The sequence below is a fragment of the Rhinolophus ferrumequinum genome, chromosome 4, assembly GCF_004115265.2.
Source record: "Rhinolophus ferrumequinum isolate MPI-CBG mRhiFer1 chromosome 4, mRhiFer1_v1.p, whole genome shotgun sequence".
NCBI classification, from domain to species: Eukaryota; Metazoa; Chordata; class Mammalia; order Chiroptera; family Rhinolophidae; genus Rhinolophus; species Rhinolophus ferrumequinum.
The window spans coordinates 25260678-25285874 of NC_046287.1; the positions used below are offsets into that span (position 1 = coordinate 25260678).

At 36.6% G+C, this 25197-nt stretch overlaps 1 protein-coding gene across 4 annotated transcripts in view; it reads right to left on the reverse strand.

Moving 5' to 3' along the window:
- The window catches only part of KLF12 (KLF transcription factor 12), a 400237-nt gene that overhangs the window by 15446 nt on the left and 359594 nt on the right, over positions 1–25197 (reverse strand). For all 4 annotated transcript variants that reach the window (XM_033104440.1, XM_033104441.1, XM_033104442.1 and 1 more), the window contains one exon: positions 11857–12014. In XM_033104440.1, coding sequence (XP_032960331.1) covers positions 11857–12014 — 158 coding nt within the window. The remainder of the gene's footprint in view (positions 1–11856; positions 12015–25197) is intronic.

Here is a 25197-nt window from a genome sequence, read left to right on the forward strand (position 1 = left end):
AGCTAATTTGTGCGTGTGCATTCGCAGACATTATTTAAATAGAATTCTCATTAAGTGTCCTGGGAAAATAAAAACTCACATCAAGGTTTTCTTCTTGATACAGTCAACAAACTGATTTATTATGAGAACTGCTGTCTCTTTCAATTTTAGTTAAAGAAAAGGATTAAGAGTCACTAAATGCATTTCCATGACATTTACCCAGCAGAAGGCATAATAAAGTCTAAAGAAAACACCAGGTATTGAATGGATTCCCAAAACCCATGAAACAAAAATAACTTTTTCAGGTACCTCCCATTTCACCATCTGAAATGCTGAAAGGTAAATGTGTACTGAGACAAAAGACAGGTGCCCTTTCATATTAAAATGACGTGTGAGCAGCAATCCACATAAGAGGAATGTGCAGTTTGAAAAAGCTTGGGTCAAACAAAACACTCATGTTCTCACATCAGCTTCTCTATTATTTTCTCAAGCAACTGAAAAGGAACACCTTTTGCAACAGGAAACATAGGCATTCTCTTCAGTTCAGAAGTGCATTTCTGAAATGATTCCCTGTTTAACTTTTATAAAGTTACGGGGCCCCAGACACTGACAAATGAGCTTCATTACACTCAAGGCTCAACATATTTGCTGTGACAATCTGTTTCACTTGAGGAATGGTATTTGCATATGAGGGAGAAAAAAACCAGAATCAAGATTCCTATCTTGTCTTCTGGTTTCTGTTACATTAGTTCATAAAAGTTCACAGAATTTTAGATCTGGAAGAAAATGAGATACTTTAAAAATGAGAAAACAGAAACCTAGAACTGAGATGACAAAGCCCCTGACCTGTCCAGGGGGAGACCAGGCTGCCTTCCCTCTTGGTGGGGTTACGGTGGCAGAAAAATGCACAGGCGTTGAAATCAGGCAGAGTACGTGGTCAATGGCAGGCTCAGTAACTGATTGACAATTCAACCTCAGGCCAGGGGGTTAAGTTTCCCGACACACCGTTCCTCCACATGTAATGGGAACACTACTCTTACAGGACTGTTGTGAAACTTGGAAAGACACCGGCCACATGCCTGGCAAATGACAGGTGCTCAACAAAGGATATTCAATTTTACAGCTATGAAATTCAAAATCTTTCTGTTTTGGCTAAGAAATATAAATAATATAAAGTAAAAAATAGATCCTACTTGCTACTTCTAAGGCACAAATTAAGGTTTTCAGGTAATTGGATGCTTATCCTAATCTTGATTTTTCTAACATTTTATGTATAAAATTACTTTTTAGGCCAAACAGACCAATTTGTCCTCTAATTCGTTTGATCTATTTGGTCTTGTCAATTCAACCAAACAAGTAATCAATATGTTAGTCTCTGCTCCACTGAATTGTCTGGACTGAATTAATTGACCATCTTTTCCATTATATGTAAACAAGACCTTCCCCATGCAATTCTGTAATGGGTATTTGATAAAAATAATAATTGTTAAAGCAGATAGCACTTTCCCCGTACCACACTGAGCTCTAAGAGCTTTATGGATCTGAACTCATTTCACTCGGACAACTTCCTGATGAAGAAACTGCAATGCCAACCCCACTTCACTCAGTTAGTATGTGGTAGAGGTAGGATTTGAACCCTGGGAGTTGAACACCAAGGTTCATAATCTTAACTACTACTCTGTACTACTTCTGAACACTGTAAATCCCTACTTTAATAAATCAGGATATTTGGTCAGAAATCTGGTCAGAATATCTGGTCAGAAATTTATCTGTTGACAAATAGACTGAAAACGTGAATTAGTAGTTACAGGACAATGTGTCAACACAGAGACTTAGCCCTTCTCATCTAGAAATCAAATAAAAATAAAAATATCCTATAATAAAAACATACTTCACTGAAAGAACAAAGTTCAAGGTCTAAGGATAATACTTTATTTGGCTGTTCTGAATTGATTTCTATGTAGTGACAATATTTATTTTCCTACGTTTCTGGTTACCTTTTCCTCAGTTTCTTTTGCAGAGACCTCTTCTTTTTCCTGTTGCATAAATGTTTACCAAGATTTTGACTTTGACTTCTTCTCATCTGCATATGTTTTCCTTGGCTCCCATGGCTTCTACTACAACGTATAAAAGAAAGATTCCAAAGAATCTACACCCCAGACTCTCCTAAGCACCATAGAGGGATATAAGACATTTCCAACTGGCAGTCTGAAAGCAACCTCAACGCAACCAAAACTTCACTCAGCATCTTCCAAACTAAACAAGACATATCCCCCTGCCTTCTGTTTTCCTATCTGGAAAAAAAAAAAAAAAAGGCAACCCCATCTCCTCTCCTGAGGTATCAAGTCATAAATCTCCACCTGGAGAGATTTCTTGGACTCTTTCCTATCTGTTATTCCCTACCTGCCCCAACCTGACTACTACATCTGCCAGTTCCACCTTCCAAAGATCTGTCCAGCTCTCCTCCCCAGTTTATCCCCACCATGGTGGTCAGCCTTTCTTTAGAGTCTTGCCATCTTTTCACTAATACCAAGTTCTAATGGTTCTGTTTCCCTGTCTGATGTTCTATTTCCTCCAATGTATTGTCTGCACTGTATTGAAGGAAAATTTTCTCAAAGACAATCTGATCATGTCACTCTTCAGCAGCCTGGGCACACATGTGCTAGAACTCTCATCACAGCCCACTGTGATCGGTGGTTTTCTGGTCTGCCTGCCCCACTCAGTAGTGCAGTACTGAGGCCGGCTTTGAACTTGGCTCATCACTGTACCCCCAAGTCCTACTCCAGTACTCTGTGCTAATAAATGCTTGTTGATCAAATGAGTGAAACTACTTTAATCCACATACTCTGGATTCTTTTAAAAATATACAGAAGTCAACATAAGACTAATCTATTTTGTGAAACATTAAGAGAATCTATCCCTTGCATTCTATCCATTCTATGATTTTATTCTACTCTAATGAATTAGAATATACACTTGTAAAAAGGAAAATAAATTTGGGAGGTTTTTATTTAAAACTAGTGCCATTTAAAGGTCTAGTTTGCAAACAATTATCTCCCTTTAACCTTTGAAAATTAGTAACAGTATGTGATTGCTGTATTTACTTTATAACTTGTTTTATTCTTAGTTACCAAGATTTTTACTGAATTATCTTAAGCATTATCAACATTATGTTTTATATATTCTTCAGTGGTGAATATATTTTCTACAAAAACATAGCTCCTCATTATCTTTAATAATTCCATCCAAAGCACAGATTTTATATAAACAGTAGTTAATTTTGCCATTCAGGATAAGATGACCAACAATCTAGTTATTCTTAGCAGAGAATGAGAAAGTCCGAGGGCTAGGGATAGTACTACCGCACTCTTCCTTAGAACACAGTTTTGATGGCTGTGTGGATAAAATAAAGCCCAAAGCAAAGGAAGGCGAATGAGGAGACCCCATGGCACTTTTAACTGTCACTGATGATTTATGTACCAATACAAACAGAATTAAGAATTGGTAGGTGTTTTTGAAGCCTTTACTTTTCTAAATGTATGAAAAAAGATGAACTTACTTTGTTAATAAATAGGGTAACCCTCTGAAAACCAAAATGAATTCATTATGAATAGCACTGGTGCCTACATTCAGGTAACTGTAAATCTTAGGTTCAGCGTGCTTCTAAATAGTCACTCTCTATGACAGTGGAAACTCCCTTTCCATAAACGAAAACACATGCAATACTTTCGTAGTATTTTGTTACTGATCCAGATTTTTCGGCTTCCTTTTTTAGAGATGGCACTTCAGGGCTTGTTCGCCTGGGTAGGTGACATTCGCCATATCCCGGCAGTCAGAACCAATTACCCCTGCAGTGCTGCTGTAGCGACGTGTATCGAGCTTACTCACGGCTTTCCTATCACGCTTTTCATGCTGGATACTTGAGGACGAGGCCGTCTCCTGACCAGATTTCCTGGCTGTCTTCGTCTTTACATCACACCCATTACTATTCAGAGAGCTGTGTGCAGGGCAAGCACTCAAGAGCTGCCTGTTTAATTTAATTATTCATGCTACTACTGGTTCTTGTCTTCTCATTGGTTTTCTAACAAAGCAAAATTGGAGTAGACTGGGAAGAAAGACCATTTCCCATTAATGAGAAGCCTTCAAAACAGACCATTTGAAGTCGCTTGCTGCCTTATTATTTCAAAGTACCTTAATGACCAACTCTAAGTAGGCAGGTACCGCAGGCTAGACATGCAGAGGAGTGTGGCATGTTATTAGCAAACTTGTCTGAGAGCAGGTGTAATGACAAAAACACAGGTACTAGAGAAACCAAAGTTTGAATCCCAGCTCCACTGCTTGTCCATTACATGACAACGGACAGTGTTCTAACCTTTCAAGAGACTGACACATGTGACTAAAATACGGAAGGCACCGGCATAGCTGAGCTCTGTGCCTGAGACCTGGCAGGTCGTAAGGAAATATCAGCGCTCTCCTACCCACAGTCTCCATGTCTATTTGTAGCATTCTAACTCCTAACCACACACGCCAGGTGTTTTCAAAGTCTCCCTGTCCCTTCTCCTCAAGTCCAATCACATGCCATGCCCTGCTGTTTTTCCTGCTCCAGTGTTTCCCACATATCTTCCTTTCTGACCCTCAAACGGCTACACCAGGGAAACTTCCATGTGCTCTAGGGTCGTAGAGGGTGGAATTCTACCCGCCTAGGGAAGGAGGGTGGTCAGAGGACTTAACAGACAAGGTGACACTGAGGCAGTTTCAAAAAATATGTAGTTTACACCAACTAAAGCAAGAAGAAAGGGGGCACCTAAGCCGGTCATTTCAGGCAGGGGGAAGAAGGGGTTCCACAGTGCTCCAGAGGGCACATCTGGAGATTCGTTCTATTGTACGGCTGAGGAATACGGGAAATTGGGATAGGGTCAGCAAATGAGGTTGAACGGAAGAACAGGAATCAGATGAGAAGAGCCTTGCACACCCCACTTAGGAAGGTGTCCCCAAATTCTCTGCTCATAATAGACAGCTCCCATTGTATTCTTTTGTCATTTTGCTTCTTATTACAGGCCTTGCATACTTGGCCTTTGGTCTGACTATCCAGCTGAGTCTTGTCTCGTACACTGACAGACCAGCTCACTAAAGATGGAGGCTATGCCTTTTTTTAAAGAAAAAAATCTATAGTGCCTTAGACATGGAAAATTCTCTATAAATATTTGTCATGTTAAATTTGTCTATGAATGAGTCCTTTCAAATGGGAGACTATTTTACTAAGTATTTTAAATATATTCTTTAAAAAGACAAACGGGCTTAGTAAACAACAGTTAGCTTTACTCCAACTTTCTCTGAATTATATATATTTTAAATTAGTAGAGTCTGAAGTAAAGAGGTTATATACTTATAGCTGATTGTGATGAGTATACACTAAATTATCCAACCATTTTTGTCTTGAAACTACTGCTCACAATAATGTATACTGATATCAATATCCATAGGCATGCAATTTCAATTCAACAAATAATTAGTCTCTAAATGTATTAGTCACTGTATTTACTGGGGATATAAAAATGATGTTCCCTGCAGGAGTTATGCAACAACTTCTGTTTTTATGTTCCAAGTTAAAAAAGAAACAGAAGACCTGAGATTCACAAAGTAGCCTGTCTAAGTTTACCGATCAGTAAGGGACAAAGACAGATTCTAACTTTTGTCTCCTGACTCACATTTAGTAGTATTTCTAATTACAGTTTTTCTCAGCATTTACCAGTATGGCTCATATTTGTGAGCTGTTCAGCCAGGACTTATAAACAACGTGTTTGGAGAGGAGTTTTACCTGAAAAATGTCAATTTGCTCTTAAGCGATTAATTATCTTGGCATCACTAAGCCCTATACTTTATCTAACAATGACTCCACGCAGACAGTCTGACATGGAGCTTTCTATGGAATGAGTTATTTAATTAATGGAGATAGATGTGAAAGTATGAGCAGCACCCCACTACTGAATGTACGATCTAGCAACGGCTAAACTTGTGAACAAAAGGCCACCAAGAAGCAGAGCTGTCACAAAGCCCATGCTTTTCTCTAGAAATATCATCAAACCATTTCAGCATCTCATCCAGTATAATAAGATATCAAATCAAAAGCAAGAAATATAGGAATAGTAGTGAGAAGTGATGAGGCAAGTAAAAAAAAAAAAAAAGCAAAAAAGCATGGAATCTGTAAGCATTCAGGATGGATGTGTGTGTGTGTGTGTGTGTGTGTGTGTGTGTGTGTGTGTGAGTATTCCAAATGCAGAATCATCACCTGATATTAATTATAGCATATGATATCAATTACAAAGGCTTTATTCCTCAAAGGAAGAGCTAAATAATACATCATTTCATTCATTTGTAAAAGTAGGGAAGGACATATTATAGAGACTTTTAAATCAAGATTGGTTAATATTTTGAAAGCATCCATGTGAATTAACCTCCTTGATGTATGCAATTCAGAGATGAATAATTTTTGATAAAGTGAGAAAACAAGAAATGTGACTGCTTTACATTTTCTAATTTTAAAAAACTGGGTATATACTTTTCATGTGAATTTAAATGAGTATTAGGTAAGACTGCCTAAATGAGCTTCATAGATTTGTTAGCGAACAAGATCTCAAGTTGGAATATAAAACACTTCCAGATTTATTTGAAACCAAATAGTTTTTAAAATTCTGGTTTTAAATTTATCTTTCTCTTGCCTTTTCCGTGTTCGTTATTAAATTGTAATGTTCTGCAGAACACTGATAATCACCTCATGTCATACATACCACTAGAGGGTTCTAGTTAACTTTTCCAGACCCTCTTAGACCAGATTCAACATCTGGTTGTAGTGCACCATCTAGTGGCGGTAGGAATCATTGCTGCCTGAGTGTTACTAGCAGCACTGAATTTTAGAAATTACTATGGCATATATTTTTAGAAATCAATGAGAATCCTAAACAACAATGCCAAATTTATAAAAAATATGTTCTTCTAAAATTCATATTTAAATCATTTAAAAAGCAATGAAATTCTTGAAATGAGGGACATTCACAGTACATAGTAGTTATAGCACAGATTTCAATGACCATTAATTTAAATATACTGCATATTCATTTAAATACACTGTATACTTCTTCATGGAGATAAATCACACACTATTTAGTTCAGTGAATAGGAACAATGTACCTGCTTACAGTCAAGTATATATGATTGCTCAGATACATTTTTTCCCTTCTTTTTAACATGCCTTAAACGGTTCACCACAGGCATGTGTTAAGTTAGTAAAGGCATTTAAGAATATATGGTCACATTTTTATGTTATTATCTAAATGTCACATGCATGAAAATATGCTTAATTATTTTTCTTTTAAAAAGGCACTCTTCAGCATTTTTTTTTTTTACTTTAAATTCCTTGCTAATATCTAGAAAATGTTCCTCTTTCACATTCCTACAAATACATTTATTTTACTGTATAAATTCTAAATAGGGGCTGGTCGCATACCAATAAAGCACAAAAGATCAAGTGTTAACAGTAAAATTAACCTCACTTTCTGAAAGAAAGTTTCTCATTGCTACTTATTAACTTCCCATAGCGTGAGTAGTTCTCATAAGTCATCTGTTATAATCCCAAATTTCACATTAATTATTATTGGTCACATATAAATAACTTACTCAATATGCCTGAAGCAAAGGTAAGGCTAAGAAGATATTTATTAAAAGCCAACCTGAATCCCTACAGAACTAGTGTTGATTTTATTTTGAACATGAAGTTATGAAGTACTGCAAATAATTATAAATCGGAAACCAGTATGGGCTCACTTTGAACCAGTGGCAGCAAATCAACCAAATTTCATTCTTTCTTTTTAAAAATGCTGTGCTTTGACTGATAGTTTAGAAAACTATGCTTTGCACAGAGTTAAGTATCTCTCTGCTAAGTGGATGAATGGATTTGGTATGTGGTTTAGAGCAGGAATTTCACAAGGACTTTTTGAGATAGCTGTGAAATTGAGAAATATGGATTGGATGTAAGACAATCAGGTGGATTTTTAGTTACTGGTTAATGCATTAAGACCCATTTGGGTGGAATTCCATAGGATCACATCTCAAGGTGTTTTCCTTGAACCTGTCCTGCTCAATATTTGGCAAAAATGGAGAAGCTGAAGGAGAGAGCTCTAACACTAAAAGCAAGGTGGGTGTGGAGAGGTTTCAAAGTCGTTTCAATTGATTAGGTTGGGCTCAAATCAATAAAATAGAATAATTATTTCCCCGACTTGAAAGGGTTATGTGCAGGCCTGTCCTCCCACAAGACGTCATCCAGCCAGTGGCTACACACCCTCGGGGAGAGGAAGCCTACTACAGCATAACTCCTTTAATTGTGCTTCACTTTATTGCACTTCACAGATGCTGCGTTCTTTTACAAATTGAAGGTAAGACTCTCCACCAGCAAACAGATTACGACTCACTTTACTGTGGTGGTCTGGAACTAACTTATCTCCGAGGTCTGCCTGGAGACTCCCAAAGGAGCGACATGTCCAACTATAAATACAACATCGCACGTTCAGGTTTAAAAGCATTCAGTTGTAGGTACAGGGGATGGACAAATCTAGTTTTCAGCAGATTTTCATTTAGATGACCTAACAGGGAGTCAACTGTTAAAAGACTTAACATTATCTTTGCATTTATTAGGGACCTCGTCCCTCAATTTGTGGTGTGGAAAACTTAAAAAGACACCGTGGTAAGTTGGCACTTATCTAGAAAAATGTGGCTAAGAGAACTGAGGATATCTGATTTGGAGAAATGCAGATACCAGTGGTTCATGAGGGTGATACGAGGAACACCACGATCAGGAAGTGAAAATTACAGTGTGATCACTGGAGTTAGCCGAGTCCACTGGAAAGGACTGAGAGCCAAACACCGCTGTAAGAGACTTCCACGTTGTAAGAGGGCTCTCAGGTTACGGGTACAGGCTTACAACTAGTAGATACATAAGTTCTGGAGCTCTAAAGCACAGCATGATGGTTATAATAAACAATACTGTCCTATAAACTTCACAGTTGCTAAGAGATTACATCTTCATTGTTCTCACCACACACAAAAGAATGGCATTTACGTGACATGATGGAGGTCTTAGCTAATGCTACTATGGCAATCATTTTGCAATATAGAAATGTATCAAATGAACAGGTTGTACATCTTAAACTATATAATGCTATAATTCCATTATATCTCAATAAAAAAGACACATTGTCAGTTCAGCTCTGATCTCTTTACTGAATTTTAAACCCAAGTATCTAATTATTTACCACACGAGGACTGCGCCCTCAGAAATTTCACCCGACTTGTCTTGCAGAAGAATAAGCTCTCTGTCACTCTCAGTGTTTAAGGAGAGGTAGGAAAATTAATGCTGTGGGAACAATACTCAACTAGGAGCCACGCTTGTGCACAGGAGATAATGACAGCTGCCAACACCAGGTGTGAGGATCAAATAAAGGACGTGTAAGTGTGTAGAAAACGGCACAGTAGTGATATGATCTGTGTGAGAGATGACAGCGAAGGGATTTCCCCTAGTAAGGAAACAAACCAGATTCTGTTATGTATGAGGTCTGTTTGGACCCTAGAAGTCTATGATTTTATCTTATTAATAAGCCAAGCTAATTAATTCCACTTCAGCATTCCAGGTTTACACTGAATTATAACGCATACATCATGTCTCCCTTACTACCACAGTATATGGTACAACTGACAAGATGCAATTCTATGCTGCCATGGGGTTAAATCACTGAACAGCACTTAGTTTGACTCTCTTTCACTGTTTATCCTCAGGTAAATGGCATACGGGTGTCCGTGTGAAAAAGAGGCTAATACGTTATTTCAAAAAGTTCAAGGAAAATAGGATTAACTCATAACATATGCTGATTCACTGACGAAAAGTCATTCTTTTTTTTTTTATATACAAAAATGCTCCCATAAAAAGTCACTATGACTTGGTCATACTTAGTATTATGATCTGTGTTCATTATCTAGTGACAGAATGAAACAGGCTTATCTGACTTTCATGTCTTTATACTTTTCACCTTAATGATCAAAAAACTGATTCATAAATAGCACCTAAGAAATCAATGAAAACTTCTCCTGGGGAAGCTCAGAATCAATGAGGAGAGGGAAGAATCTGGAATTAAGTAGAAAAGAGGCAAGGATTGGGGACAGGGAAGAAAGATGGAAGAAGCAGTTTGCAATATGTGCTGATTATCTTAGATATATTGAAAGTATGATGAATTAAATGAGCAAAAAGTAAACTTCAGATTCCATAATGCTTTTCTGACTTCAGGCAAGCCCACTTTTACGCCATAACTTACTTCATCTCATACACAAATGACACTCTGCCTCAACGTTTGGAGTCACGAAGCAATCTCTATAAAGCATCTTTGGAAGTAGTCTGATATGATAACATGACTAAACAATGGCAAAGACTGCTGATTTAAATGATTTTGCTACCTCAGCTGGGAAACGGTTTATATAGTATGGTTATTTCAATATACAGAGGGTGTCAAAAAAAGGTATACACATTTTAAGAAAGGAAAAAACTGTACTAAAATTACGCTGATGGTAACCACTTCGAGTACCTCTTGTAATTGCAGAAGTCACATGTGACTTGTATTGATCTTTTGTGATCGGTATATATTATTACAATTTTAATCCAGTTTTTTCATCTCTTAAAAAGTGTATACACTTATTTGACACCCTCTGTATTTGAGATGGGAGTACTAGTTACACAGCCCCATGGGACTCTGTTACATTTGAAATTTCCAGTTAGAGTCAGGTGCTGGAGCCTGATTCCTGCTGAGGACAGCCACTGGACTGGGTTGCTCGACCTGCGGTACACTGCTACCAGGAATGTGTGTGAATAAAGGTCCCTCTTCTCTCTGCTTCTTTGAGCTTCACACATCCCAGTCACCATCACTTTTCCTAGAAAAGGTGGTGTAATAGTGGGGTCCTCCTCCTACCTTCAGTCTCTTCCCAGAGCATCCCGCTGGTGGTACTGAACAGGATCCAAAGCCAAGAAAGCCAGGGATGCCAGCTAAGCAATACACAAGGTAGAGGACGAATGGGATTGGTAGGGGGCTAAAGAAAGACTCATCAGCTTATTTCCTGGGTTGGGTGGGTAGACGGATGGACGGACGGACAGATGGATGGATGGTGACAAAGTTAGGGAATCACCTCTGGTCTAAATTTCCTTCTCTCTAAACTGGGAATACTAAAAATCCTCTCCATAAAATGAAAAACAAAAGAGAACAAAAAAAACCAAAAACCAGTGAGAGTCAAATAGGATCATGTGGAAATTCCTTTTTAAACTCCTCACAGTGCTATGTATTTGCCAATTTTCTCCTTCTTCCTCTTCCTCTTCCCCTTACTTTTCTCCTTCTAATTAGTTCATTAGTTGGGTTACTTGGGGAATGAGATCAGGGAGTAGAAATACATGATCTAAATGGTGGTTAAATGCTAACTTTAAGAGAATAATTTTGTTCAGTTTGTTGTTTGACATGCTATGTGGACAACATTTTAATATCTGATAAACTAGATAGTAATTAAGTGGCGATGCCGATTCTGAAGAAGACTAGATCACTGTGTTCATACCATGCAAAACTCCGTAAGACACAGAAGAAACACTTCAATGGTTGCTAAAGTTCACTAAGAATTAAGCCTTTCCTTTTCCAACCGAGAGAGGGAAAGCACTCCATTCAGAAAGGCACGAAACTCAGCACTTTCGATGGGTGAGTACAGACACCATTCTGAACACTCCTGGATCTGGAGTCGGGCACCCGGCCGTTTGGGATTCTCACTGACCCTCAGGTGAGTAGCCCTGCGGACCTGTACCTGTATGTGTCCTTCGGTGAGCCTTCAGGTGAGAACTTTTTGTGTACACTTTGTTGCATCCCTCAAAATCACATCTGTGGATACGCCGTTTTCTGGAGTCTGGGGATTCAGACCGTCTCTGGCGTCTTGTGCTCTCAATACTAAATGGTGAAATTGAACTGGAAAGAGAAAAAGTGGAGTTAAACAGTGAGAAACACAGCACTCTGTTTGGGTTATAGTGGCAAGAGATCTCAGCCTCAGAGTCTATAGCTTTATATAGACTCAAGGTCTCATGTCCACATCTCCTGCTGTCACTTTCTCTGACACGTTTCATTTCTTAATCTTGAAGGCAGGCAGCTTGACCTATTTCTGGTGAAACACTCTGTGGAGAGAAAGACATGCGTAGAACAACAACATCGAGACAAAAACAAGTACTAAATGAGAGCACTGGTGGGTGAGTAGATCCCCGTTATCCAATAAGAAACAATCTGGTAGAGACAAAATTATACCTCAATCTTTGGAACTTCTCAATACACGTATAGAGAATATTTGAGGAAGCCTTGATATAGACAAATGACAAAAATGAACGCATTTAATAAGTAACGTGAGGGTCTGACTTGTATGTGACACCATAAAAAATTGTGCAAAATCACAATGTACATTTCAAAATAAGTGAGGTCAGGCTGAAAGAAGTGACATCAGTATATCAATTATATGACTCATGACAAGCTATTTCTGTTCAGTAAAATGCACCTGACATTTAACTTTTCCAGTCGTTGGTTTTTCACAGTGAGGAATAAAGTACATTGTATTCAAAGATTAGCTGTACCACTGATAAAAAAAAAAGTTTTAACTGTGAAATTTGGCCCTGACTTGCACGTTGTTTAATCTCAATGCCACTGTACACAAACAGGATTAGTTTGCAATGTCAGGCAATTGATTAACATGTACTTTTTTAAGCCTTAATCTCTTTCGATTGCGATAGAAATGAAGAACATGACCCATCTTTTTTAGTTATTCATAGTTTTTCAAATTACAGTGAAATATAATAAACACTTCTACTATACTATATACTATGCTTCTGCTATAATAATTTTACCACTCTTAATATTTTGACATACTTTCTTCCAACTTTTCCATGTTTTGATACTTTTAAAATTGACTTTCCATTAATAAATCACTTCTTTTTAAAAAACCTGAATATTACAAATAAAGGTAAATCCCCCCCCTTGCCTTCCATCATTATCCTGATCCCTTCTCCTTCTCCCAGGAAAACTGCTATCATCAATTTTCTTTAAAGCTTTCCAATTCTTTTAAATCATGCTTACCTATCCAGATAGGTTACCTACCCATACTTACCTATCTGCATTCACAGAAACTCAATATTGTTTTGTGTTTTTTGAGACATATAACTAATATCATGCTGTTCACATTATTCTGCAAATTGTTCTTCACTCAACATTAATCATTCGCTTTCCATCCATGTTGACACAAACAATGTAGTTTATTTGAAGTGCTATATATCACAATTCATCAATGTTAAGATGAATTTGTTCATATTTTAATGTCTCTAAAATCAGGATGTTTCTTACAACTTGATGGCTTACCATAGTTTAATTGGCATACCTTTTTTTCTTTATCAGTGCTACATAAAATAATGGTGCATTTTTTCAGTAGATGGTATTTTAACTTAGAACAGGGGTTGGTAAACTTTTTCTGTAAAGGACTAGAGAGTAAATATTTTATTTGAACTCTGAGAGTCATGCAGTGGATGTTGTAACAAATCAACTCTGCAACTGTACCATGAAAGTAGCTATAGACAAAATATGAACAAATGAGTATGCTATGTCCAATAAAACTTTATTTACAAAACAAGCAGTGGGCTGTATTTGATCCATGGGCTGTAGTTGGTTGACACCTGACTTAGAAGAAATATGGTAGTAGACCAATGACTATTCATCCCAGAGCTTTTAAATATATTTCCTAAGTAATGGACATGTAGGTTATTTCTAATATTTCATATAACATTGCTAAGGTCAACTTTTTAAAAATGTCTCCTTCCATATGTCCTTTTAAGTTTTCAGTGTATCTTTTCTCTGGTACAAATAACAGTATCAGTAGCCAAAGTTTTATGTTATCAGGTCAGATCAAATATAAATGCTATTTATCTACTCGTGTCTTAAAAAGATTTATACAAGATCTCTATTAGTAGAATGAAAAACCATATGGACATCTATGCCACTTTTTTCAGCCTTCTTCTCAGTCAATGTGGATTTGTGGTTTTCCACATAATTGACTCAGTTACAGAGATTGGAGCCTATTGTGAAAAGAGTCAAAATAGTATGACTGGGCTGCCCATAAAAGAAACAGCTTTAGCTACTCCTGACAAGACATGTTCTAGAACAGGCTGTGGTTCTTATGAACAACACTGTGAAAATAGGGCAACAGTAATTCATTTCTTGAATATCTAGTCATGAAAATAAGTATGTTTTGGCACTGGGGACCTAAAAATAGAAACTTTTGTGCTGTGCTCTGTTTGACATCTTTTAAATAGAGAAAATTATATGGTATTTTTTTCCCTTCAAATTATAACTTAAAGTCTATAATAAAAACACTGTTTCATACAATACTTTCTACACACTAATATGTAGAAGTCTAAACATAGCTATGCATAACCACACACATATTGTTTTGTCTGTAGTTGATTTTAGCTATTTATAGTGCTAGGTATATGCGTATATAGAGAACAGTGAAAAATATATCTGAAATCAAAACCAAGTAACTACTAAGCAGGTCTTTTAGGGACCGATGGAGCAAGGCTATATACAGTCCATCAACCACTAAACTATAGATCAGGCAGGAAAAGGAAAGCAATGGCTACAGAAATGACTTCACGGAGAGTTCTGAATTTACATCAAAAGGAAGACATGTTAGGTGGATGGCTTTAATGCTACAAAAGTTCATACCCTTGTTTTCTTCATATTAGAGTGAAATGTTTTAAGGCGTTATGAAAAACAACCACTTGAAATTATCTGTGAAAGGACAAATCAAAGATAATTTTTAAAAAAGGTAAGTGCAATGAATAGCTGCACCCAGCAAAGCTGGCTCTGACACAACAGTCAATGGGAAAGATCTGTACCTGGCCCCCCTATTCAAAGGGCAGAGACATCCTCAGATGTCAAAGAAACTTTGGCTAGGCTGTACCTTTCAGAATTACTAATTTGATCTGTTTGTGGAAAGGCAGAAAGGTAAGTGGGGCTCAGGTAAAAGGGTATTGAAAGTGCAGAAGAACTTAAAGAACCTAAAGAAGAACTTAAAGAAGAGGAGAGGACAATCCAAGTCCACGGAGGACCGCTGTTGCACTGACCCCACAGCAAGATCCCACAGCTGGCAGACACTGCAGGTACAAGACCACCGTGGGTGGGGAGTTTGGCCAAGCCAAGTCCAGGGCAGGAAATGTGATGGTCAAGGCGCTGGTATCAAGTACGCTTGTTATCTCTAGAGCCTAGAACACTGTGGACATTCAAGAAATGTTTGTTAAATAGAATGAATGAATGGATGAATGAGTATATTAAGTCAGGCATTCCTCATTTTTAATTTAACATAATCAATTAATCCTTATCAATTAATTTATCCTTACTAGGATCCTTTGAACGCAAGTCTTCAGAGAATTGCCACTCATTTTCTCTCATTTCCCTGAGTTTCACATTTTAAATGCTATACAAAGTGGTTACTAAATACCAGGGAATCTGGGTAACCATGAAAACCACATGTATAGTAGTATCTCAGTTCTTTGCTTTAAGTTCAAGAGAAGGGCATTCTAAAGCATCTCTTACAATTAAAATTTTTAGTGGGAGGCCACTGAGATCCCTCTGAAGATGTACAGGATGCTGGTGAATAAAATAAAAATCTTCCTTTTGATTCTAGTAAGCACCTAGGTGAGTGGGAATGGTGAAGGAATGATCCTTACTCTTGGCAATATCCTGTCCTGTCTCACTCATAAGCATGGGCGTTTGGTAACAGAAGAGCTGTAATTACACTTTGGGTGTTTCTATTCTGCTCTTCCTATGCTTTCTAAGCAAATGTGTCCTTTGTTTAGAAGGCACTTAAGGTATCCTCAAAGGCATGGAAACTGACTTCTGTGCTTCAAAAGCTGGCCTTGTTCTAAAGAACAGGAACGTGCAGGTAAGTACTGCATACGCCAGCATAGGATTCTTCCCATAATCCTTAGTAATAAAATTGATATGATGAAAATACTGGTAGAGGTAAAACAGTTGCTAGTGTGTTCCCAGAAAGTACACTAAACACATCTGTACAGTTCAAAGAAACAATAACTAAAAGCCCACCACTCCCTTCCCCAGAAGGTTAGACCACTTAAGAGTAATGAATGAACGCCCGAGGGGGCCTCTTAGACACCACGTGGTAATAATTAGATCTAGAGAGAACAAACGAGTGAATCATGACTTCAGTTGCACAATAGTCCCAGTTGGAGTGGCAAGTTAAATTAGAATTAAACCCAGAGAGGCTTGAAAAGTCACATCCAGGAACAGCTCTATTTAAATAGAAGGCACCGCTTGGCTGCCATGAAAGAAATTAAGGTTAACTGTAATCAGCAGGTAATGAAAGACCATTTGTCACGTGTGACCTTGGTGTGATGAGATGCCCTTCACTGAAATTGGAGTTTCTATAGGAGTTAAAAAAAAAACAACAAAAAACCCAGGCCATTCTTTTAAGGCTGGAAAGAGGACACACTACCCCAAATTTTAAAACAAGAGCCTAAAACAGTGGAACACAAGGTGCTTTAGCAAATCCATACAGACAATCTGAACAGAACTCCAAGGAACATGGCAGAGCATAACAATGACAGCTGGCATTTACAGAATGCTTACCATGTGCCAGGCACTGCTCTAAATGCTTCAAGCTTCAAAACAACTCCGAGGTCAAAAGTATTAGCATCCCTAGTTTACAGATGGGGAAACTGAGACACAGAGCGGTTAAGGCCAAGGCCAAAACCAAGTAGGTGGCCACACCAGAATTTGAACCCAAGTGGTTGATTCCGCAACCCACTCTTAGTTATTACAGTCTATTGATTCAGATAGATAGATACACGTAATATAAACCAGCATATGATAAAATATAAAAAAGCAACAAAATAATCTGTAGCATCTACATTTTCCCTCCAAACCAATTATAGGAAACAATAGCACATAAAAGCATTCTTAGATGTAGACTGCTATATATACTAAGGAATACACTGTTCTCTTGAGAATTCTAAGGTAAACTATTTTATAAATACTGCCAGTAGAGGTACTCAGTGTAATTACTTAATATGAAAATACATTCTTACAGTGGTTGTACATATATATTTATATGTTCTCCAGGGGAATGTTTTTAGAAGGCTGAATTTGGCAGTGGTTGCAATTATGTCTTGCTAGACTTGACCATCAAGTCCACAGAACTAGTTCCTCTCCTGCCATTCCAGTTTATTCACAATTGTACCAAAAAAGGATTTCAAGTTGGCTGCACAATAAAGTCACATTAAGGAAATGGGACACAATTTTCAGTTTCAAAATTATGTTTTGTACTGTTTTCCAAAGTTTACTTTAGTAAAAATGTTTTTACTAAAACATGAAATATCACCTACTGGAATTCTGAATTAGTTCCTGCCATAGAACACACGTAAGTTAAGAACCACTTCCTTGTTAGTCAATCAAACAGCACGTTGGGAATGAAATATCAAGGCCACAAGCCAAAAAAAGAGTGGATGAGACTTTCAGTTAACCAGGGGTTACGCAAATTTTGGTAGAGATTCTATTCATGTGGACAAGCCAGACATTTGCTTTTTTTTTTTTTTTTTGCAGGCTTTCTTTTAGCCAGCAGATGGCTCTGAGAAGCAGGAAACTTCATATTTATCTTCCATACTATAACAGGCTTTATCTAGCTCCCACCAAAAGGTATCAATTTCTTTTCTATAATATTAATTGGGGAAAAGATGCCATTAAATACACTCATTATCTAATCCCCAGAAGCTACATCCCAAGGCAGTGTACATTCATCAGCGTTTAGTTCCTCTTTCGTTCCCCTCCATAGTTTCCTATGGAAAACTACTTTTGAACAGACTGCAATAAGATTAGTAGTTGCCAACCTTTCCAGAAGCCGTGACTAAGGCATTATACCACTTCACGTTCAAATGTGGATTCAATAAAAATGTATTAATTTCCAGAAAATGTATAAATCAATAATACATTTGCTAAAATATTTCAAAAAGCTCATTATTAGCATATATTCAATTAGAAGTTGGCACTTTTTTTCATATGAACAGTCTGTGGCCCCAAATGTATTTCTAATTATTCTTGTATTTTAATAAGAAATCTCCTAATTAAAAGATAATGGGTTTATAAATGAGCCTTTTTTGGGTGGGTCTGTAGATAGAGTCACAGTATATCATGATTTTACTTAAATATAACAGTTGCTACTAAGTATCTTTCATCACTTTCTAGACCATTAAAATACACAAAACTGTAATAGGCTGATCTTTCTGTTCTTTTTTTTATTATTCATCATATTTTAGCAAGATCATAAGTTGTATTAAGCAAAAGGTTTAAAGATAAAATAGAAAAAATGAGTCATTAATGGAATTCCTGTGATTGACTTTATTATCAAATTTTATGATGAATTTAGATTAAAAATTGAGACAGGATTGTTTGCTAATAAAAAAGATTCATTTGGGATTTATAGTATCTATTGAAAATAGTTACTCTTGGGGGAACACTATATGCATTGCAAAGACTTTATCCCATAAAATCAATTCATAATTTAGGACAAAACAAGGGCTCTGGAACAGTGTAGATTTTTGAATTACACTGGACATTAAATGGAAAACACCGTAACTTACTAAAATATTCAAGATGAATTTTTCACAGAATTTCTTTGGAAAGTACTGGGGTTTAAACTGTTTTATGGCAGGCGTTGTAGCTGGATGGATTATGTGAACCCGAAAAAGACTTTCTAGGTCCAACAGGATTAATTATTTTAATGTGAATGCCTTTAAGGCTGGCTGTGTCCTCCCTTGGCATCAGCCCTGCCTCCTCATCGCCTTGGAAGGGCAGGTACTTTGCACTTACTTTACTGGTGTGGCCCTTGAGCCCGTCTGACTTTGATACCTTATAGAATTGTGTTAAGTTAGAAAAATAAGTTCTCTTTATTTCATTAAAGACAAACTTTTAAACTCCTGAAGAATGAAGATACGGTATCATGCATGCCTCTCCAGAAACTGGGACATCAAATAGATACTTGAGTGAAAGGGTGAAGGGAAAGAAAGGGAACAAGAAGCTTGGGGAACAGTGGACCCCATGAGAACTTCACCAAGTGCACACCCTGGAGTCTCACCATAACACTGCTCTAGCACAGAATTTGATATAAAAAGGTTAATTTTTCCATATCAGAAGGACCTATTTACAAGGCAGATTGACAATAACATAGTCCTATGGGCATACCCCAGGCAAGGACAGTATATAAAAAGATTCTGCATTTTAAGTATTAAAATATATTCAAAAATGTTCCAAATACACAGTTCTAATGAGATGTGGTAATGCAACCATAAATAACTTCTGAAATAACCACCCAAACAAGGCTCCATCTACTTAATGCTGATCATTAACCAGGTCTATGTTACACTAGAGATTCACTGTATTAAAGAGCATTGGAATTATACCGGTTAACTATCTGCTACTTAAGCTTACATAAATTATTGAAACAATTTTTATTGCTTGTATGGGTATTTATAAATAACAAGACCAAGTAGAACTCATCGGTGATATTCCACTTGTGTTTGTTTTGGCCAACAGGGCAACCTGGTGTCACAAACAGGCATTTCTCAAAATGTGCATGTATTTGAATTCTGGAGGAAAAAACCTTCCATGTCATGGAGGAAACATTTTACCTGGTTTTTATTTCCCTTCCTGAAAACTCTGTTTAATCTTTGAATACTCTGCCATACTCATGTTGGAAAAGTAAGAAGGTATATTAAAATGTGATCGAAATTCATATTTGAAAGACATTTAAAAGATGAGGAAACTGAGGTTCAGAAAGTCCATTAAACTATTTATTGTGCCAAGGCCACACAGCTATCGTGCTTCCCTGAAAATAAGACCTAGCTGGACAATTAGCTCTAATGTGTCTTTTGGAGAAAAAATTACTATAAGACTGGGTATTATATTATATTATACCCGGTCTTATAAAATAAGACTATAGTAAAATAAGACCGGGTATTATATTATATTATATTATATTATATTAGGGTTTCCAGACGGGAATTCCCGCCCATTCTCAGGAATTTTTTTTCGCTTTCCCATTCCAGAATCCCGAGAAAAATTGGTCAGGAAATCGGGAAAATCGACTCATTGAACTCAGGTGGTTGGTGGTAGTATCGGCTGTCACTTTGTGGAAACGACTCATCGTGGAGAACAGAAAACAGTTTATATCTTGGGATTCGGGAACGGGAAAGCAAAAAAAATTCCTGAGAACAGGTGGGAATTCCCACCTGGAAACTCTATATTATATTATATAAGACCCGATCTTATATTATAGTAAGATAAGACTGGGTCTTATATTAATTTTTGCTCCAAAAGACGCATTAGAGCTGATTGTCTGGCTAGGTCTTATTTTGGGGGAAGCACAGTAACTAGTGGCAGAGCTAGAATCAGATGTCATTTCCTGATCCCTCGAGCTAGGACTTTCCCACTCTCCAGTGGGAGGCTGTAGAAAGGTCTGTGTTATACTTTTTACTTAGTATGAAGGAAAATCTGCTTGGCAACGCTGGTATTCTTTTTTTACGTTTGTTTCATCAGATAGTTAGAACTAAAATCCCTACGCTATATACCTTTGTTTGCTTTGGCTGCCAGGAAACTCAGCCACAAATAGATGTGGTGTGTTTATTTTCTACTCTAACTATACCACTCCCAATCCCAAACTATATAATTTTAATTTTATATAGTAATTTAAAAACATATGTCTCATGAAATTCTTTCTGAACTAGGTGAAGTATTAATGATAAACATAAAAAACCAAAACAAAAACAGAACATGCTGCTCTAAAAAATGGAAAAAAAAAACATGTGACATTTAAATCTGGGCTTTAATATGCAGACTTCTATATGCTGACTCAATGTCCAATATATCTCCAACAATTCTGAACTTTGAGCTCTTCTCCTTTTCTAGTTAATAACAACTTTATTAAGATAAAATTCACATAGCCTAAAATTCACCCTATAAAGTGTACAATTCAGTAGCATTCATTGTATTCACAATGTTGTGGAAACATAACCTCTATGTAGTTCCAAAATATTTTCATCACCCCAAAAGGTAACTCCATATTCATTAGTAGTCATTCCATCTTCCCCCAATCCCTGGCACGTACTAATCTACCTTTTGTCTCTATTGATTTGCCTATTCTGGACATTTAATAGAAATAAAATCAAACAAATATGTGGCTTTTTGTGTCTGGTCTGAGTTCTTACATTTAGCATAAAGTTTTCGAAGTTTATCCATGTTGTAGCATCCATCAATATTTCATTCTGTTTTATAGCTGAATATTATTCTACAGTATAGATATATCCACTTTGTTTATTCATTAGTTGATGGATATTTGGGTTGATTCCACTTCTTTGCTATTATGGATAACACTGCTCTGAACATTTGTACAAGTGTTATGAGAACATATGTTTTAAATTCTCTAGGGTATATACTTAGGAATGGAATTACTAGATTATACAGTGATTTTATGTTTAATATTTTGAGGAATTTCAAACTGTTTTTCAAAGTAACTACAACATTTTGTAATTTCACCAGTACTGTAAGAAAGTTGTAATTTCTCCTCATCCTCACCAACACATTATGTCTGTCTTTTTTATTTTAGCTGTACCAATGTGTGTAAAGTGCTATCTCATTGTAGCTTTTATTTGTAATTTACCTAATGACTAATGAAGTTTAGCATCTTTTCATGTAGTCATAGACTATTTGTATGTCTTTGGAGAATCATCTATTCAAATACTTTGCTGATTTTTAAGTTGTGTCTTCTTTTCATTGTCGAGTTATAAGATTTTGGATACAAGTCCCTTATCAAATATATGATTTGCAAATATTTTCTCCCAAGATGTTGGTTGTCTTTTAGCTTTCTTGTGTCCTTAAAGCACAAAAATTTTAAATTTTGATTAAATCTATTTTAATATTTATTTAGTTGTATGTGTGACTGGTGTCATATCTAAGAAGGCTTTAACTAACCTAATGTCTCAAATTTAATTTCTATGTTTTCTTCTATTTTATAGATTTAGCTCTTACATTTAGATCAATAATCCATTTTTAGTTAATTTTTGTGTATGGTGTAAGAAAGGAAGGAGTCTAATTTCACTCTCTTGCATATGGATATACAGCTGTTCCAGCATTATTTGCTGAAAAAATTATTTTTCCTTATTGAATTGTCTTGACACCGTTATGAAAGGTCAATTGACCATAAATGTAAGGGGTTATCTCTAGACTCTTACTTTCATTTCATTCACCTATATATGTATACTTATCTTAGTACCACACTGTCTTGATTTTATAGCTGTGAGGTAAATTTTGAAGTTGGAAAGTGTTAGTTCTCCAAATTTGTTCTTTTTTTTCCAAATTATTTCCATTATTAATTTTAGGATGAGTTTGTCAATTTACATAAAAGAAAATGCAGTCAGAATTTGGTAGGAATTACATTGAATTTATTTACCATTTTGTGGAATACTGCCATTGCATCATCATTAAGTTTCAATCCATGAACATGGAATATCTTTCCCTTTAAAATTTAATTTTTTTATGATTATATTTTACAGTTTTCAGTGTTCACATGCTGTACTTCTTTTGTTAAATTTATTCCTAGACATCGTCTTCTTTTTCATGCTATTGTAAATGGAATTGTTTTCTCAATTTCATTTTCCGATTGCTTGTTGTTATTGGATAGTAATGTATGTAATTGAGTTTTGCATATTGATCTCATGTCCAACAACTATGCTGAACTCGTTTGTTAGTTCCAATAGTTTTTTGGGGGCATTGATTAGGACTTTCTATATACAAGATCATATCAACAGCAAATAGAGATCATTTTACTTCTTCCTTTCCAATCTGGATTTCTTTTATTTCTTTTTTCTTAATTGCCCCGGCTAGAATGTTGGATGAAAGTGGTGAGTACGACCATCCTTGTCTTGTCCCGATCTTAGAGAAAGCATTCACTGTTTTCACCATTAAGTATGTTATGTGTAGGTTTTTCATAGAAGTTCTTCATCAGGTTGAAGATGTTCCCTTCTTTTCCTAGTTTTCTGAGTGTTTTTTTTTTTTTAAATCATAAAAAGAAGTTAGGATTTTGTCAAATGGCTTTTCTTCATCTATTGGGACAATTATGTAGTCTTATTTATTAGTCTATTAACACAACATATTATATTGATTGGTTTTCATGTGTCAAATCAACCTCACTTCTGGGTTAACTCCCTTTTGGTTGTGGCATACGAGTATAATTATTTCTCCATGTTGCTAGATTCAGCTTGCTTGTATATTGTTGAGGGGTCTTGAGTCTATTTTCAAAAGGAATATTTTGTGTTGTTTTCTTGTGGTAACTTTATCTGGTTCTGGTATCAGGGTAATGTCTCATAGAAGAAGTTGGGAAGTACTCTGGGCTCCTTCTTGACCTTGGGTCTAATGATACCATCTTTACACCAAGAACCAGTCCTTACTGTTGACTGCTCCTATTTGCTGATATTTACCCTTTCTTTCCAACCTCACTTTTGCTCTTAGCCTGCTCCCACAGAGCTGATATTTCTGATATTTCTATGCTATTGGCCCTGCGCTCATACAGAACTTCTCCTATACCATTAAAGTCTTGAGGCTATGCTATCCACAAAATTCACAGTCCTGGCCCATCTCTACTCACCGAAGAAGAAGGGTTATATAAAAACTTCGCAAGCTTTAAAGCATCATGTAAATATTACTTTCTTGATTTCACTCTTCTCCATTCTTGGTAAAACACTGTCCGCCGTTCCCAGGATCAGCGTAGAGTTAGATATTACTGGTAGTTTCTCAATATGTACTGTATAGTCTATGGTAAACTTACTATGTACCATAATATACTATTGGTGGCAAAATAATGGCTTATACTCGTATAGCACCAAAAATAAACTTAAAAAATAATCATAAAAATTACGGAAAGGTAGGAAGGATAGATATTGTTTTTATCGTATTTCCCCAAAAATAATACCTAGCCAGACAGTCAGCTCTAATGCGTCTTTTGGAGCAAAAATTAATATAAGTTCCGGTCTTATATTATACAAGACCGGGTCTTATAGTAAAATAAGACTAGGTATTATATTATATTATATTATATTATACCGGGTCTTACAGTAAAATAAGACCAGGTCTTATATTAATTTTTGCTCCAAAAGATGCGTTAGAGCTGATTGTCCGGTTAGGTCTTATTTTCGGGGAGACACGAGAGTGGTCTTACAGCTGAGAAATAGCTGAGAAAAGAGTAGCTCAGCATGGTTAAGGTCCTGGAAAGGAGAGACTTAAGAGCCCTGGTCTATACTTCTTCCTACATCACATCGTTTTTACGGAATGATGGACAAAATTTTAATATATCAAGGTGACAATATTAAATCTCCTGCACCGTATTTATTGACGAGAGCATATCATTTGTACTGTTAGTTGTTTTTTTTTTAACCTTGGACTTTTTCTGCTGAGAAAATCAGTATGACGACAGAGTTTAAGTTAGCAGTAGTCAGTTGTATCGGTATTTTTCATCTTAGTACTACTGATTCCATAAAACAAAACAACAAATATTTTCTGTGTGTTCACCACAGGCAAGCAAGTGGGCATGCAAAGGCATCTTCAGAGAATTTATAATCTGGTGAGGTGTAGGATTTGGTATTTATCTACCTCAAATAGGTGAAAAAAGACTCAAATCTTTGCCAATTCTATAACATAGAGAAGTTTAACCCCCCACCTCCAAAAGATGTGTGTACATTTCTGGGAAGTTTATATTCTCGGGGCGACCTTGGCCTCTGGCTTTAATCCTCGTGCTAAAATCAGCATCTTTCTCAATGTTCACATCAGGAACCACAAAAACTCATCTGAGCATCTAGCAGCCCTTTTTACCACAGATGTTTAGGAACTCCTGGAGCTGTGGCTCTCTCTTCCCAGTGTAAAATGCTTTTGGCTACCTCCGCGCTGCTGCTCACTGATCCCATCCAGCCTCAGGCAACTCTTCATCTTGCTGGCATCCTCTCTGTCCTTCATCTCTTCTCTGGTTTCTCCCCCCCCCCCGCCCCCTCTCATCTTTATTCAA